Here is a 13,047-nt window from a genome sequence, read left to right on the forward strand (position 1 = left end):
TTTCTACAACAGATTTTGACCCAAAGCAAAAGAGGCATACGGCGTATCTGGTTAGCATCTTATTGTATTTAAATCTGACAACTGCTCCCCTATATTTTTACCATTTTGTTTGAATTTTCTGGGTGATTTTGGGGCAGTTCCAACTGAGTGCAAAATACATTGATATCACCTTGCCTTTTACTAAGGAGTGGAGCTCATTGAGGGTATTGGATAAAAAGCCGTCCCTCGGGCAGTCCCTCTCAAGTGAGTTGAGCTGGCTGGCAGACAGAAGTAACCTGCCTGTTTGCACAAGTCGAGTTTAACTCCACTATACAAATCTCCTGTTATACGTTAGCCCCTGTGATCCATTCCAAGGCACTACTCCAAGCTGCACTGCTTATGAAATGGGGACAGACCCATAATTCCGTTTTTCTTGAGACTGCCTTTCTTTATCTCTTTCTGCACTGCCGTGTCTGAATCAAAGGCACCTGAGATATTAAAGATATTGTGGGAATTGCTAATCCTACTAGGGGACCTAAACGGAGTTCCGAGGGATGGACTGCCATGTCAGCTGGCTAAGAAGGATCTTGCCATGCTTAGCCCAGCATCCCAGCCACTTCGCTGAACATTGGAACTCGGAGGCTAAATTATAGCATTCCAGGTCTGTGAGGGCCAGACCACCTGATCCGTAAGACAGTTTGCTAGTGGTCATCTTTATTCTTGGGGAAGCAAGGGCATATTAAAGATGCTAGCACATAGTCCAAATAAACAAACATTGGGTGGAGCAGTAGGCACTTTGCTACCGGGAAACCATGTAAGCCCTGAGGGAGCACCACCATTTTAAGCAGTACTAAACTTCCTAGTAAAGTTAATGGCAGTATATTGCACAAAGATATAGAATGCCTCATGCCTTCCAAGACACTGCCAAGTCAATATTATACTTCTGTACACGTGCTAAATGAATTCCAAGATATTTCAAGACTCTGAGCTGCCACGTCAGACCCAGTGCTGGCTGGTCACCAGCTGCACATCTGGCCAGTGCTCCTGGTGGGAATAATCACAATTTAGACCAGTATGGAGACCTGACACTTCACTGTGTTCATCTAATATTTGCAACATGTGTGGAACAGATCTCAAATGGTCCCTCAAATATGCGAATATATCATCCGTATGTAGTGACACCAAATAAACTGTGGCTCCTATCCTTATTCTCCAGCCTGACATCATCTTTCTGACTCCTGCCTGTGGCCCTATAGACAAAGTAAACAGAAGTGGGACATATCTGTCGAACTAAGGCCCACATGCAGGAAACCGCTCTCCGCCAGGTCTTTTCCAAACCCGATGACCAGCTGATCGAGAGGCCAAGCGCCAGCCTCTTTTACATGGTGGGTTGCCAAGGGAACTCTGAAAAAGTGATCTAGCTACCAAAAGTGCTTCTGCTGAGTATATTGCTTGCACCTGCAGGTGGCTCTATAGTCTTGATAATGGTGCATTATGGACTGCCATTTCAAGACTGACAACGAAGCCCATTGCCAGGGGTTGGGGTATTGAAGGATTCTCCCATACTTAGATAGCATTGTCTCACGCCTCTGCCTACTATCAAATTCCAGGTTTCTGACTCCACCTCTGAATCCAGGGACACGTACCACTGCCTGGTTGGGTAACCTATGGAGTTTTGATGCATAAGTGAGGCTGGAGTGGAACCATCACCAGCCTAGCTGACAATGCTTTATTTCCACACTGCCTTTAAATTGGTAAGCATAGGCATGAGGAGACCACGACATGCCTCCATCATTCTCTAAATCAACCCTACGTTCCAAATCCCACCTATAGAATATGCACATTGAATTCTAATTTGATTGATATGTGTTTCACTAAATTATCCTTTCTGTAATGTTGTGCTGTGTTGTAGCCACAAAGTCACTTGATCATGTTCTGCAAACTATCCACTTAACTCATTACTTATGCACAGTCTTATTTTTCATGCCTTCTTCCCTGCACTGTTCACCAAGGCTAGGGTTGCCAGATTACACCATGTCAACAGGACACAAGGACCCTGTATCTCAAAGTAAGAAGGCTTCTTTGTGAATGCAAAATTACTTACGATGCTCAAACGTTACTTTTGCACTGCTAAAATTATTTAATTACACGAAAGTTGTTGTTTGAGTAAATATAAGAGGACAGGTATAGAAGCCAGGAGTCGATCAGAATGGCCTGGAGGCTTGTGGCAACCCACAGACTTCCATGCTGAGGGGTATACACAAACTTGTCTGAAACATTTTGCTCCAGGAAAAAGCTGGAAACGTACTCGTGCCAAGGTCAGGAGTAAATCTAAAGGGAAGGATACATCTCCACAATTGGTGGGGGTTCACCTAGAGGCTTTTACTTCATGGAAAAATATTTTTCCCATGAAGGAAAACAGTTACTATGTGCATTTGCAATTGTACTGCAAAAATATACATTTGTATATTATCACCAGAAAGTAGTACCTACAGAAAAATACACCTGTAACCCTGTGACTGTCGCAGGCTTTTTGGCATATTTCTGGGAACCTTTGTAAACTTCCTAAAGTCTCAAAACTGTACCCATATGAGAGTCTATCCTTGCAGAATTATAACTTTGTTAGTTTGACTCATGCTTCTAGTACTGGGCTCTTTATCAGATCACTCGGTACCAGGACAGGCACCGCAGTACCGTAATGTCTGAGAGGAAAAAAATCTCCCTCGGCCAATCAGAAGGCCCCTTTGGGTTTTTCTACCGGTACTGCGGGACTTACTGTCCAGATTTTTCTACATGTTTCTGAGCAGTAATGCCTTCAGGCCCAACCTGAGCCCCTCTTTAAATGTTAATTTATTTAAAATGGCTTAACAGATTGACGCCGTATCACCAAGGCATGCTTTCTGAGTTAAGATCTGACTTTTTGGCTAATTTGGCGTAATTCTGTTAAGTCGTTTTTTTCTGTATTGGAAAGCAGCATTTCCTATAGAAGTTACCAAAGGATATCTCACTTTTAGGTCGCCCCTACCCACCCCTTTTTTCTTAGCTTCCTCTTGATGGATCAGCATGGACATTTCCATGAAGGAGCCAACGTGGTGAACTTTTTTGGGGAAAGATTCATCAAAGGGCACCGAAGGTATTAGCGAAACAAAAAATTATCTTCCTATGGAAACCTGAGCTAACTATAACTACATGATGGCATCTACCATTGTGTAAAATACATTTGCATATGCAGATGTGCAGAGTGTAATATACTATTTATGACCACTTTTGAGTGTGGAAAGATCCAAGACTCACAAGTGATTATGATGCTCTTCCTTAAACAGTGGTAATAAATAGAATGGTATTACATATATTGTTTTTGCCATGGCATTCAACAATTGTATTTAACCAAAACCAGAATGTAAGGGGTTAAATGTGTGCAGCAAGATAACATCCCACTTTACCACTTCGATGCTGATGACGGGCTCAGCTGGTCATCAGGCTTACCTACCATGTGCGGATGACGAGCTGAGCTAGTCATGTAGCACAGTAATTTCAAAAATGCCGCACACATGCGGGAAAAGCCGCCGCAGCGATGCGGTTAAGATACCCTATTAGGGGAGTTGTTTCTTAGTGTAAAGGAATTGTTACATGCATCAGTAGAAAGTGTTTTTTATGTCACTTTTATTGTACTGTGCTAATAAACTCCAATTTAACCTTTGCACTGTACTAATTAAGGCATGTTTTTATTGCAGTTGCTCTAAATAACATGTTATTCGATTACATTTATTTTGACTGCTGTGGCATAAATACATGATACGATGTGTGAGAAATGTAAAGAAAGAGTGAGTGATTGACCTGACATAACTTAAGGTCTCAGTAGCTCTAGAAAATTAAAGTAGATTTGATGTTCGACCAAAGGAAACTTCTCAAACATTTTCACTAGTCAGAAACTATGAAATAAGAACCTTAAATTTAGAATTTGCCACAGAAATGTATGTCATTCCAGCAACATACAAGGGCCCCTTTCAGGCCATTTCCGCATAAATGTCAACTTCTTTACTCTGCAAAGTGTGTGGTTTTGAGATTCATTAAGTCTCCTGTCCACGGCATGTACGGTAATTGAGCCGCCAGCTCTCGGTTACGGCACACGCCCCGCGGAGTGCACGGTCAGCAGGCTGCAGCTTCACTCCTTAATGCAAGGATTCACTTCTTCCCTGCCCGGAAAAAAAACTGAAGAAAGGTGAAAACACAGTTTCTGTGATGTGTTGAGATTGAGGCTACGCTGCGCACCCATTAAACTAATAACTTTTTTACCTCCTACAAAAGTTGCTGATTTTGAGATGCAGTCTCTTTTAGGATGTAATAAAATGACTAGGACATTACCAACATCCCCTGTCAGCTACTCTTATGCTGTGGTACATGCACCATATTGTCCTACTAAAATCACAGGCACTTGTGAATGGCATGTCTCTCTTCCTAGTCGGAGTTCTTACTTCATTAAGTGGACACTATCACAAGAGCAGAAAAATAAAACAACTTTAAAGTTCACTGCATCCAAAAAGAGGGTCTGCCGTCTAGTGAGGCAGACATAAGAGGCCGCTGATTAACCTGAATTTATTTTTCTATGTCCATACAGAAAGGACGGTGGAGGCACTGTTGAGCCATGACGGAAATTATTTGATCCCCTAAAATATCCTTCCCTCCTGGAGGAGGGGGGTGGTTGGGTGAAGCAGTGTAGGACGTGTCTCAAGAACCTGATTCTAGGAGTTGAAAATTTGACTGTGGCTAGCTGACAACTGAGGAACAGGGCAGAATATATGAGGTCAGCAATTTGAAAGATCCCAGGTCATAAGTGGGACGGGAAAAGCCAGGGTTGAATAATGGATTGATCACGTAAAGGCATATGTGCATTGACCAATTTTGCTGCAGAATCCAACAGATATCAGTGTTGCAGGTCAGGGCTGGTCAGTACCATATAGGAATGGTAAAGGAAGGTATGGGAGCTCAGATTGACCAAATCGGAGCTAGAACCATTGCCGCTTATTGCTGTGGGAGCTGATATCTGCAATGTTCCGTCCCTATAACACTGGTTCTTCCAGAGTAGGGAGGTCCTCCTCCACCTCCTGTAGTACTGAGGAAACCCATCTCCTACTTCGCAAAGCATCTATAAAAGACTCCACATAAAACAAATGAGGCAGTCTTCCCTAGCAGCCTGCAAAGGTGTTGTTTTGCCCTTGTGCATGAAGGCCGTGAGAGTGGTAAAGTACAAAAGATAAGCACAAGCATGGTAAGGACCATTGTTTTGATGGAAAGCATTCTGCAATCATCCACGCTTGTTCACTGGCTGAGTTTTCTTTCTAAAGGCTTCTAAGGAAGCTGGAACTAGAAAACATTTGGTCTGATTTACAAAGTTGATTTGCACACTTACATGTAAAAATAGTTTAATTTATGAGTGTAAATTCACTTTTGAAATCTTAGGGGTTGAGAGTACTGGTTGCAGTTGTTGAGGAACGTGAGGTTTCGATTAATCCAACCCAACCATTTGCAACAAAGCCTTTTGAGCCCCCTGTATATGTATAAGAATTTATCAGGGATCAGTGACTACACGATTCACATGTTAACACACATTTTTATCACTTTCACAAAATGTATTTAGCCTTCTTAACATGATCTAAGCCTCAGATTATCCTCATCCATTGGGAAGTCATTCCACCATCTGACACCCAGCACCTTAATCATTTTATCACTCACAGTTTTCAATTGAGCTCCTTCCATTAATGTCCTCCCTATGATCTTCATTAAAGCAACAATCTTCAGGTTATAATCCACTCTTGAGCACCAGCAATCAGCAACATAGATTTGAGTCTTATGGACATGCACTGAAAAGTTTATTTTGAAACAGGCACAAGACACAACATAAGAGTGAAAATACTTTCCATATTTAGTTCACAAAAGAAGCACAGCAATTCTTAAAGGACAAAGTTAGGAGGCATGGGCTGCCACATTGAATGATTGATTGACGGCATTTCTGATCTCTTAGGCAAACACCAGCACAGTCCAATGTTTTAGCGCATTCCTTTCCAAATGACTGGCTCACAAAGCTTCATGAAAAAAAATCCTAAATGTACTCCCACATAGTTACTTCGAGATTCAGATTAAGCATGACTTTTTGTAACTTCGAAATAATTCAAGTTTTTTTTTAACACAAACTTTATTGCATTTTTTAATAGAGGCATATAACAATTTCTGATAAATCACTGCAGTTCAATGCATTACATCACATTGTATTAGAAGTGATGTCGTTGAGTGTCTTACAACGTAGCATCATACCCAACACAATGGCATTTATTCAGCGGTGCCATTGATTCATCAAGGTATAATTAAAAATACAATGAAAGACTTGTTCAACCTAATAACTCCCGCCTCCCACCCATAAACTAGACATCGTCTTAGTGAGCAGAAATGTGTCTGTAACTTTAGCCTAACTATGGTGGCCTGGTGGGACTAGGATGAACAGAAACTTGGTGTATGTCAGGTGCCGTTCTCTGTTGCAGCGTGAGGTAAGGAGCCAGGTGTACCCCTACAGGTGTGCTGCCCGTGTGTATCACTTATGTGGTGCTGTAGTCTCGGTGCAATGCAGGTAACAGAGGATGCCTGCTGAGGTGTGCAGGTTATGTAATCCAATTATCTATTGGGTCCAGGGCTTTGAAGTATTCTAACATTGCATCCCATTCTAGTGCTATAGCCTTCTTCCTCCGCTAACCAAGAGCACTGTTGGGGATTTCCATTATCTTATTAATAGGCGTTTCCCCAGTAAGAATGCCAGGTCCACAAAACGAGCCGTCACTCTATGTCCTTTGGGTCTAGGAAACAGGCCTAAAATGCAGAGCTCCAACGATTGCGAGTGGTCCTGTTCAGTGAGTTCCCCCAGACGGTACCAATGTGTGCCCAGTAAGATGATAATAAGAGGCCGTCCCACAACATGTGCAGAAGTTTGGCGTCCAGGCATGACACCGCCTCCATGTAGATGGGGCTTTAGGGAACATGGTGTGGAATCTGTGTGGCGTGAGGTAAGCCCTATGTAATATGGAAAATTGGTTGAACCTAAATCTGGAATTATATGAGACTTTTCTGGGATATAGAAGGAAGGCCCATTCACTGTTTTGAAGGCTATGGGACAGGTTCTCCTTCCATTGAGATATTATACAGCTATTATCGTTTATAAACAACATACACTTACTATCAGATACATTCTGGCGTTTGGTAGCTATAGAGCTGAAAGTTTGTAGCGACGATGTCATATATCTGTAAACAGGAACAAAACCATAAACAAACGCCAATACAAGGTCCAACGAAGGAAACTCATTCAACCAATACTGTAAAAGGATCCAAGAAACAACAAAACGTACTTTTTGTGCAATCACCCTTAGGGTACATGACCTACAGCCTTTAGGAATCTTTCAGTTTATGTAGATGGTTTGGTTGGATAATGTCTTCGCCCCAGGCCCAGGATAATGTCATAGTCTAAGGCCCAGAACGCCAGCAACAGGTGAAATCAAGAAGTGCCACACCATGGGAAGTCGCAGTGAAGATGGTGAACCATGCAGGGAGTTCATCATATGGGAGTACATAGCAATAAGCAAACTATAGGATTATGCAGACCATCTCCAATGGGATGAGCAGGAATGAATCAGAGTACAAATGAGGAGGAACTGCCTTAATCAAGTTGGAAATAGTGTCCAATATATAGTCTAGGAATGCTAAGCATTTGGGGGTAGTATGCATTCCGGTAAGGAGGGGAAGATAGAGTCCCAGCAGAGTCACAATTCAATAGTGCTAGCATCATATGAGACCCATGTTTCCCTCATGCCTTCAAGGGTATTTTCTAAAGAACAGGGTACTTTACATAGCGCTTAACCAAACAGTTCGTAAGCCGTCTGTGGTGTGAATGATGGAAACAGTGAGGAGCTACCTCCTGAGTCGGATTCTGATGCACTGTCCGCTGAAAGACTGGGGCTGATAATTGGGCAGCTCACGTGGTTGGAAGATACTGAGAGCAGTACAGCTCTCTGACCCTCCCGTGCCTGCTGTGGAGATGGAACTTTGCTTTCTGGCCGTAGTTAAGTGCCCTCCGTCATCTATTACATGGGGATCTCTGCGGTTTGGCCATCATGGATTGTGATGTGTTGGGTCTCCGTGAGTCTGGGAAATGTTGCTCCACCAAGTCCCACGCCAGTCAGCAGCTTCAAAGAAGTGAGTTTTCTACTCATGGATCACTTTTAGCCTGGCCGGAAATAACCAGGCAGATCTAGTTCCCCCAGTGAGTAGTTGTTCTTTCACTGCTCGGAAGGATGATCTTTTATGTTGAACTGCAATCGTATAATCAGAAAAATTGAGACTCAGACATTATCCATGAGGCTCGTTGCATTTTCCCTCGTATTTCGGATAAGTACATCCCTGTCCATGTAATTTATATTGCAGGCTACGAACGATTGACGTGGTGTACCTGGAGCAGGTCTTCTTGTAGGCACTCTGTATGCCCTTTCCACCGTGAACAGTTCGGACAGGCCTGACAGTGCTACTCGGTTGCCAAGCCAATCCTCGATATTTTGTGTGGTGTTGGGGCCTTCCGCTCCCTCTGTATACCAATTATCCTGATATTATTATGGCGTGTTTGCCCCTCCCCATCTTCTGGCACTCCTGCAAAGTTTCCACTTGCCTCTTTCACCACATCATGGACTGTAGATTGTTCCTTTTGCCAGGTAGTCAGTGAGGTATTGGGCATTTCGTTTGATTTCACTCTGTCACTCAATTTTTTATGATCGTCTTTGAGAAGACTGATGTCTGTGGTAAAGGCCCCCAATCGTTGTTTGATAGCTATTCACGATTCTCTGATCTCTTGAACTATGACATCTAGCTTATCTATTGAGAGGCCTGGTACTGTTGGTGGGATGCAGCCTTCCGTAGCAAACTCAGGGGAGCAGTCAAATGCTGTGGAGTGAGTTCGGGAGTGTTCTGGCGGATCTGGCATTTTGGCACATCCCACCATCACAAGGACTGGAGCGACAAGTGCAGAATCAATGGAGACTCTTCCCTGATCTTTGGGGTCAAGGTCCGCACTCACTGTAGCGCAGGGGGATGGAGTCAATGTGTCTGAAAGTACTTAGAGTGGCAGTTTGGGGGCACTTGTTGGTGGAGCAAAGATCGAGGAACTGTGAATGTAATCCCAGAGATTGATAAGTCACAATGTGGCAATGTGGACTCTCAGATACTCAGTACTTGTTTTCACATCCAGGTGAACGAGGTGATGTGGATTGCCGCCCTGGAAGATTAGTGATGTGAGATAATGTGGCTGACCAGCACCTGTACTGTCAGACGTCTGTATGGGGACAAATATCCCAGTTACATAGGAGTGCAATGGTCTACAGAAACGGCTCTCTACCAGCAGAGGGGTTGGTCAAATCAGCGCTTCTCGAGTGATGTGCAAGCACAGATTCGCGGGGTAGTCTCAGCTCCGTAGGTAGAGGCCCGCCAGGTCCCAGCATGAGGAGGAAAAGGGCGCTCCTCTGTCATTTTGCAAAAGTTTCTGGATAAAGCTATGCATCAAGAGCAAGCCGACACCCGTCATTGCATTGCCGCACTGTTGTGATAGCTAGGCCCTTTTAAATCAAATCTGGGTGAAAGAGCATTTTGCTGAGTAGGAGGGTATTCACTGCACACTGAATGATGAATACTTGAACCAGGATTAATCTTAACCCAGGAGCAGGCAAATGTGGGTTTTTACCTCTTGTTGAGAAGCCAACACTTATTTGCCATACAGAATATGTAGTGGCATCAGGGCCCGCCTTTTGAATGGGCGAGCTGGGCCCAGGCCGCTAATTTTCTGAGGGGCGCATGGAGCTGTGTGCATTACGATTATTCCACTATCTGCACCCTTGTCATCTTGCTCCTGCCTTGTCCTTGTCATTGCCTGTCAGTTTCTGTCTGATTGGCCAGTTTAACGTGTTTTTAGTTATTCATTATCATACAGCGGGCAATGTTTTTTACACCCCATAAATCAAGCGCCAGAATGACAAAATTGTAGAATAAGATTGGTGGGCGGATTTTTTATGTAAATTTCTATGTGGAATCTAATTTTAAAAAGTTCTGGAATACAAGTAAGTCAGTGAGAGAATAGGATAAAGGAGGATAACCTATAAATCACATTATCTCACTCCTACAGAGAAAATACAAACTTGAAGCACCGGCCAACTAGTTAACATACCTACGGAGAACAATTAATCACACAAATTTGGATAAGCAGACTATCAGCTAATTACACACTACAGCCTGTAGTGTTTCAATGCCTTTCAAATTAACTGAAAAAAGTACAAAATACGTACCCAAATACTGAAGATTTTAAAGGCCAGGTATAGTGTACATTTGAAGTGCCACACACGTCTGCGTTATCTGTAAAGGAACCTTTTTTATTTTAAATGTGTTTTTATTTTCCTATATAAAAACGTACCACACCTCACCAACACATACACACTCACACAGCGCTATAGGCATGACTATAAATGTGCATAGATCTCCATTGGATAAACTCTGCTCGCTTGAAATCCTGCAGTCCTAATGCCAATAAATTTTGTATTTGTGTGGCACTGCAATAGTAGGCAGTCTGTTTCGCAGTCCTGTATAGCCCGTGTCCGTCATCATAGTCTTGTAAACCCACAGATCTACCAAATACCCACAATGCAGCAGTGCTCGCACATCTCCGCCGTTAGCATAAACCGCCCAGCGAATACTCACAGAGCCTCGGTCCCCAGACCTGCACGTCCCTTATCTTTAATGAACATTACATTATTTCCAAATCTCTGCATTCAAAGTTGATTTAGCCACACGAATAGGAAAGATCTGTGGAATCAGATGTAAGGAATGAAGTATGAGCAACGCAGAAGTCTTTGACAATGTATTCCACCGAGTGAAGGCGCTGAATGAAGCCAGTGGCTAAATGATAAGGCCTTCTACCACTGTGGGTAGGAAAGCAATTTATCACGCATGTGCAGACTCCCCCATGACCACAAGTCAAGAAGGAACTAGAGTTGCATGAGGAATCTCAGAACAGCGAACGCAAGCGCAGAAGACGGCTGTAGGAGTCTCCAGCCGAATCAATGGAGTACAAACGAGGTGATGGAGACCTAAAAAAAGCAGAGTACTGTAAGGCTGTCGCGTGTTACGTGTGTTAAATGGTCATGCTGTGGAGTAACAACATACACTGTTCTGTAAGCGTCATTTCACACCCCGTGAAGATGAATTACGTATTCCAGAAATTCAGTACACGGTGGCACAGGTTTATGAGACAAAAGATACAGGCAGGAGGGATAAGAAATAAATGCATGATTATGAGGATCTGAGTACACAATGGCTGCAATATCCTCTCTTCCCCAAAAGTGATGATGGAAGAAGTAATTAGCCCAGAGGCAGGAGCCAGGTGAGTTCTCCTAGGATGGACCATGCAGCAGCAATGGCCAGTACAAGCTAGTCAGTAAAAGTCAGTGGTCTGCCCTAATGTGTTTGGAACAGCAGTCAAGAGAAGCAGAAAGTCCTGGTCTTACACTAGAGATTGGACAAAGAAATGGATCGGCACTTGGTCTTGTGAAGCCGCAGAGAGTAAAGAACGACTATAAATGTAGGAGTGCTGATTTTAAGATTAAAACACTGAATTAGAGGGTTTGCTGGAGCAATTATACCAGAGTAAAAGCAGGAGAAGGGCTGCAGTAGATGGTCTGGAACCCAAGCGACAAATTCACACAGTCTTCTAGTCTGACTCACTAGTGACATATAATATATTCACTTTAATTATTGTAACTGTGCCTTCGGCTCTGTGTTTGCTGTAACAGAACTTTGGATTGTCACCCGGTGGATGCATTGCAATGTAACTGGACAGAGCAAGCTGTAGAGGTTTGGTAATCCATCATTTGAAATGCTCCATTGATTATTTTTACATGTTTTGACTAAAAAAATTCCAATGCACGATGATATAAACCTATTCTCTTGAAAACGCTGGTTACTTTCTCCAGTGTAACCATGGCCCCATAACTCTGCAGTGTAAATAGAGAAGAGTTTATCTTCTTTCAAACATCTCCAGATGTGTGTTATACTGCTTGATCTTCATGTCACAAATGACTTTATCTTCCCTTTGTTCCTAAATTGAAGTATTTATGAATTCACAAGTCCTGACTATTTAGGGATTAGGGAGCGAATGTGAGAATTTGATTGGTTTGGATCATAACATGGTGACCATGCAAACCAGTAGTTACTTACAGTTGTTTGCAGGCTGAGACTGATCACCTAAGATCTCTTGTAAAATGTTTTTCCTCCCCAGTACAAATATTTTAAAAAAGCATTCAGGGAGGTGAGGTGGGCCGAGACACTCCTGTGGTGCAAACAAAGTATCTGGCACTATCCCTTCAAGTTATTACTAATTTGGTGAAAATGTTTACTTCATTTACTTCAAACTGAAACATCATAATGGACAGTTTTGTTAAAGAAACTCCTCATATGATCTGGTTTAATGTTGTGTCTCTTTCTCACTCCATTCCCTTTTCACCGAACTCTCTCCATTCCATTTTTGATATTCTCTTTAGCTTTGGACAAACTTAGCACTCAGCATCTGTACCACCCGACACAAGTGGAGATTGTGCAGTCCAACGTAGTGTTTGACATCAGCAGCCTGATGCTCTACGGAACCCAGGCGGTACCCGTGCGGCTTAAGATCCTGCTAGACCGCCTCTTCAGTGTCCTGAAGCAAGAGGAGGTGCTGCACATCCTTCACGGATTGGGCTGGACCCTGCGGGACTACGTCCGTGGCTACATTCTTCAGGTAAGCAGCATGGGAGGTCATATAGCTACTAGCACCAAGACAAAGCGTGCTGAAGACTCGTGCACAATGACACCAGTAGTGAGTTCTTCATTTTCTCTGTTCAACTTCATGTTCATATCTAGAAACTCCATACAAACTTGATCTTAAAATCGATGCGGAATCAATAAACTATCTTAAATTGCGTTTTTTGCTTTTTTACATTTTGTCTAAAAAAACTGTTA

At 43.0% G+C, this 13,047-nt stretch overlaps 1 protein-coding gene across 7 annotated transcripts in view; it reads left to right on the forward strand.

The window, feature by feature from the left end:
* The window catches only part of BNC2 (basonuclin zinc finger protein 2), a 1,178,402-nt gene that overhangs the window by 981,564 nt on the left and 183,791 nt on the right, over positions 1–13,047 (forward strand). For all 7 annotated transcript variants that reach the window (XM_086961473.1, XM_086961472.1, XM_086961470.1 and 4 more), the window contains one exon: positions 12,591–12,826. In XM_086961473.1, coding sequence (XP_086817599.1) covers positions 12,591–12,826 — 236 coding nt within the window. The remainder of the gene's footprint in view (positions 1–12,590; positions 12,827–13,047) is intronic.

Source organism: Lissotriton vulgaris, chromosome 3_1 (genome assembly GCF_964263255.1).
Source record: "Lissotriton vulgaris chromosome 3_1, aLisVul1.2, whole genome shotgun sequence".
Classification (NCBI taxonomy): Eukaryota; Metazoa; Chordata; class Amphibia; order Caudata; family Salamandridae; genus Lissotriton; species Lissotriton vulgaris.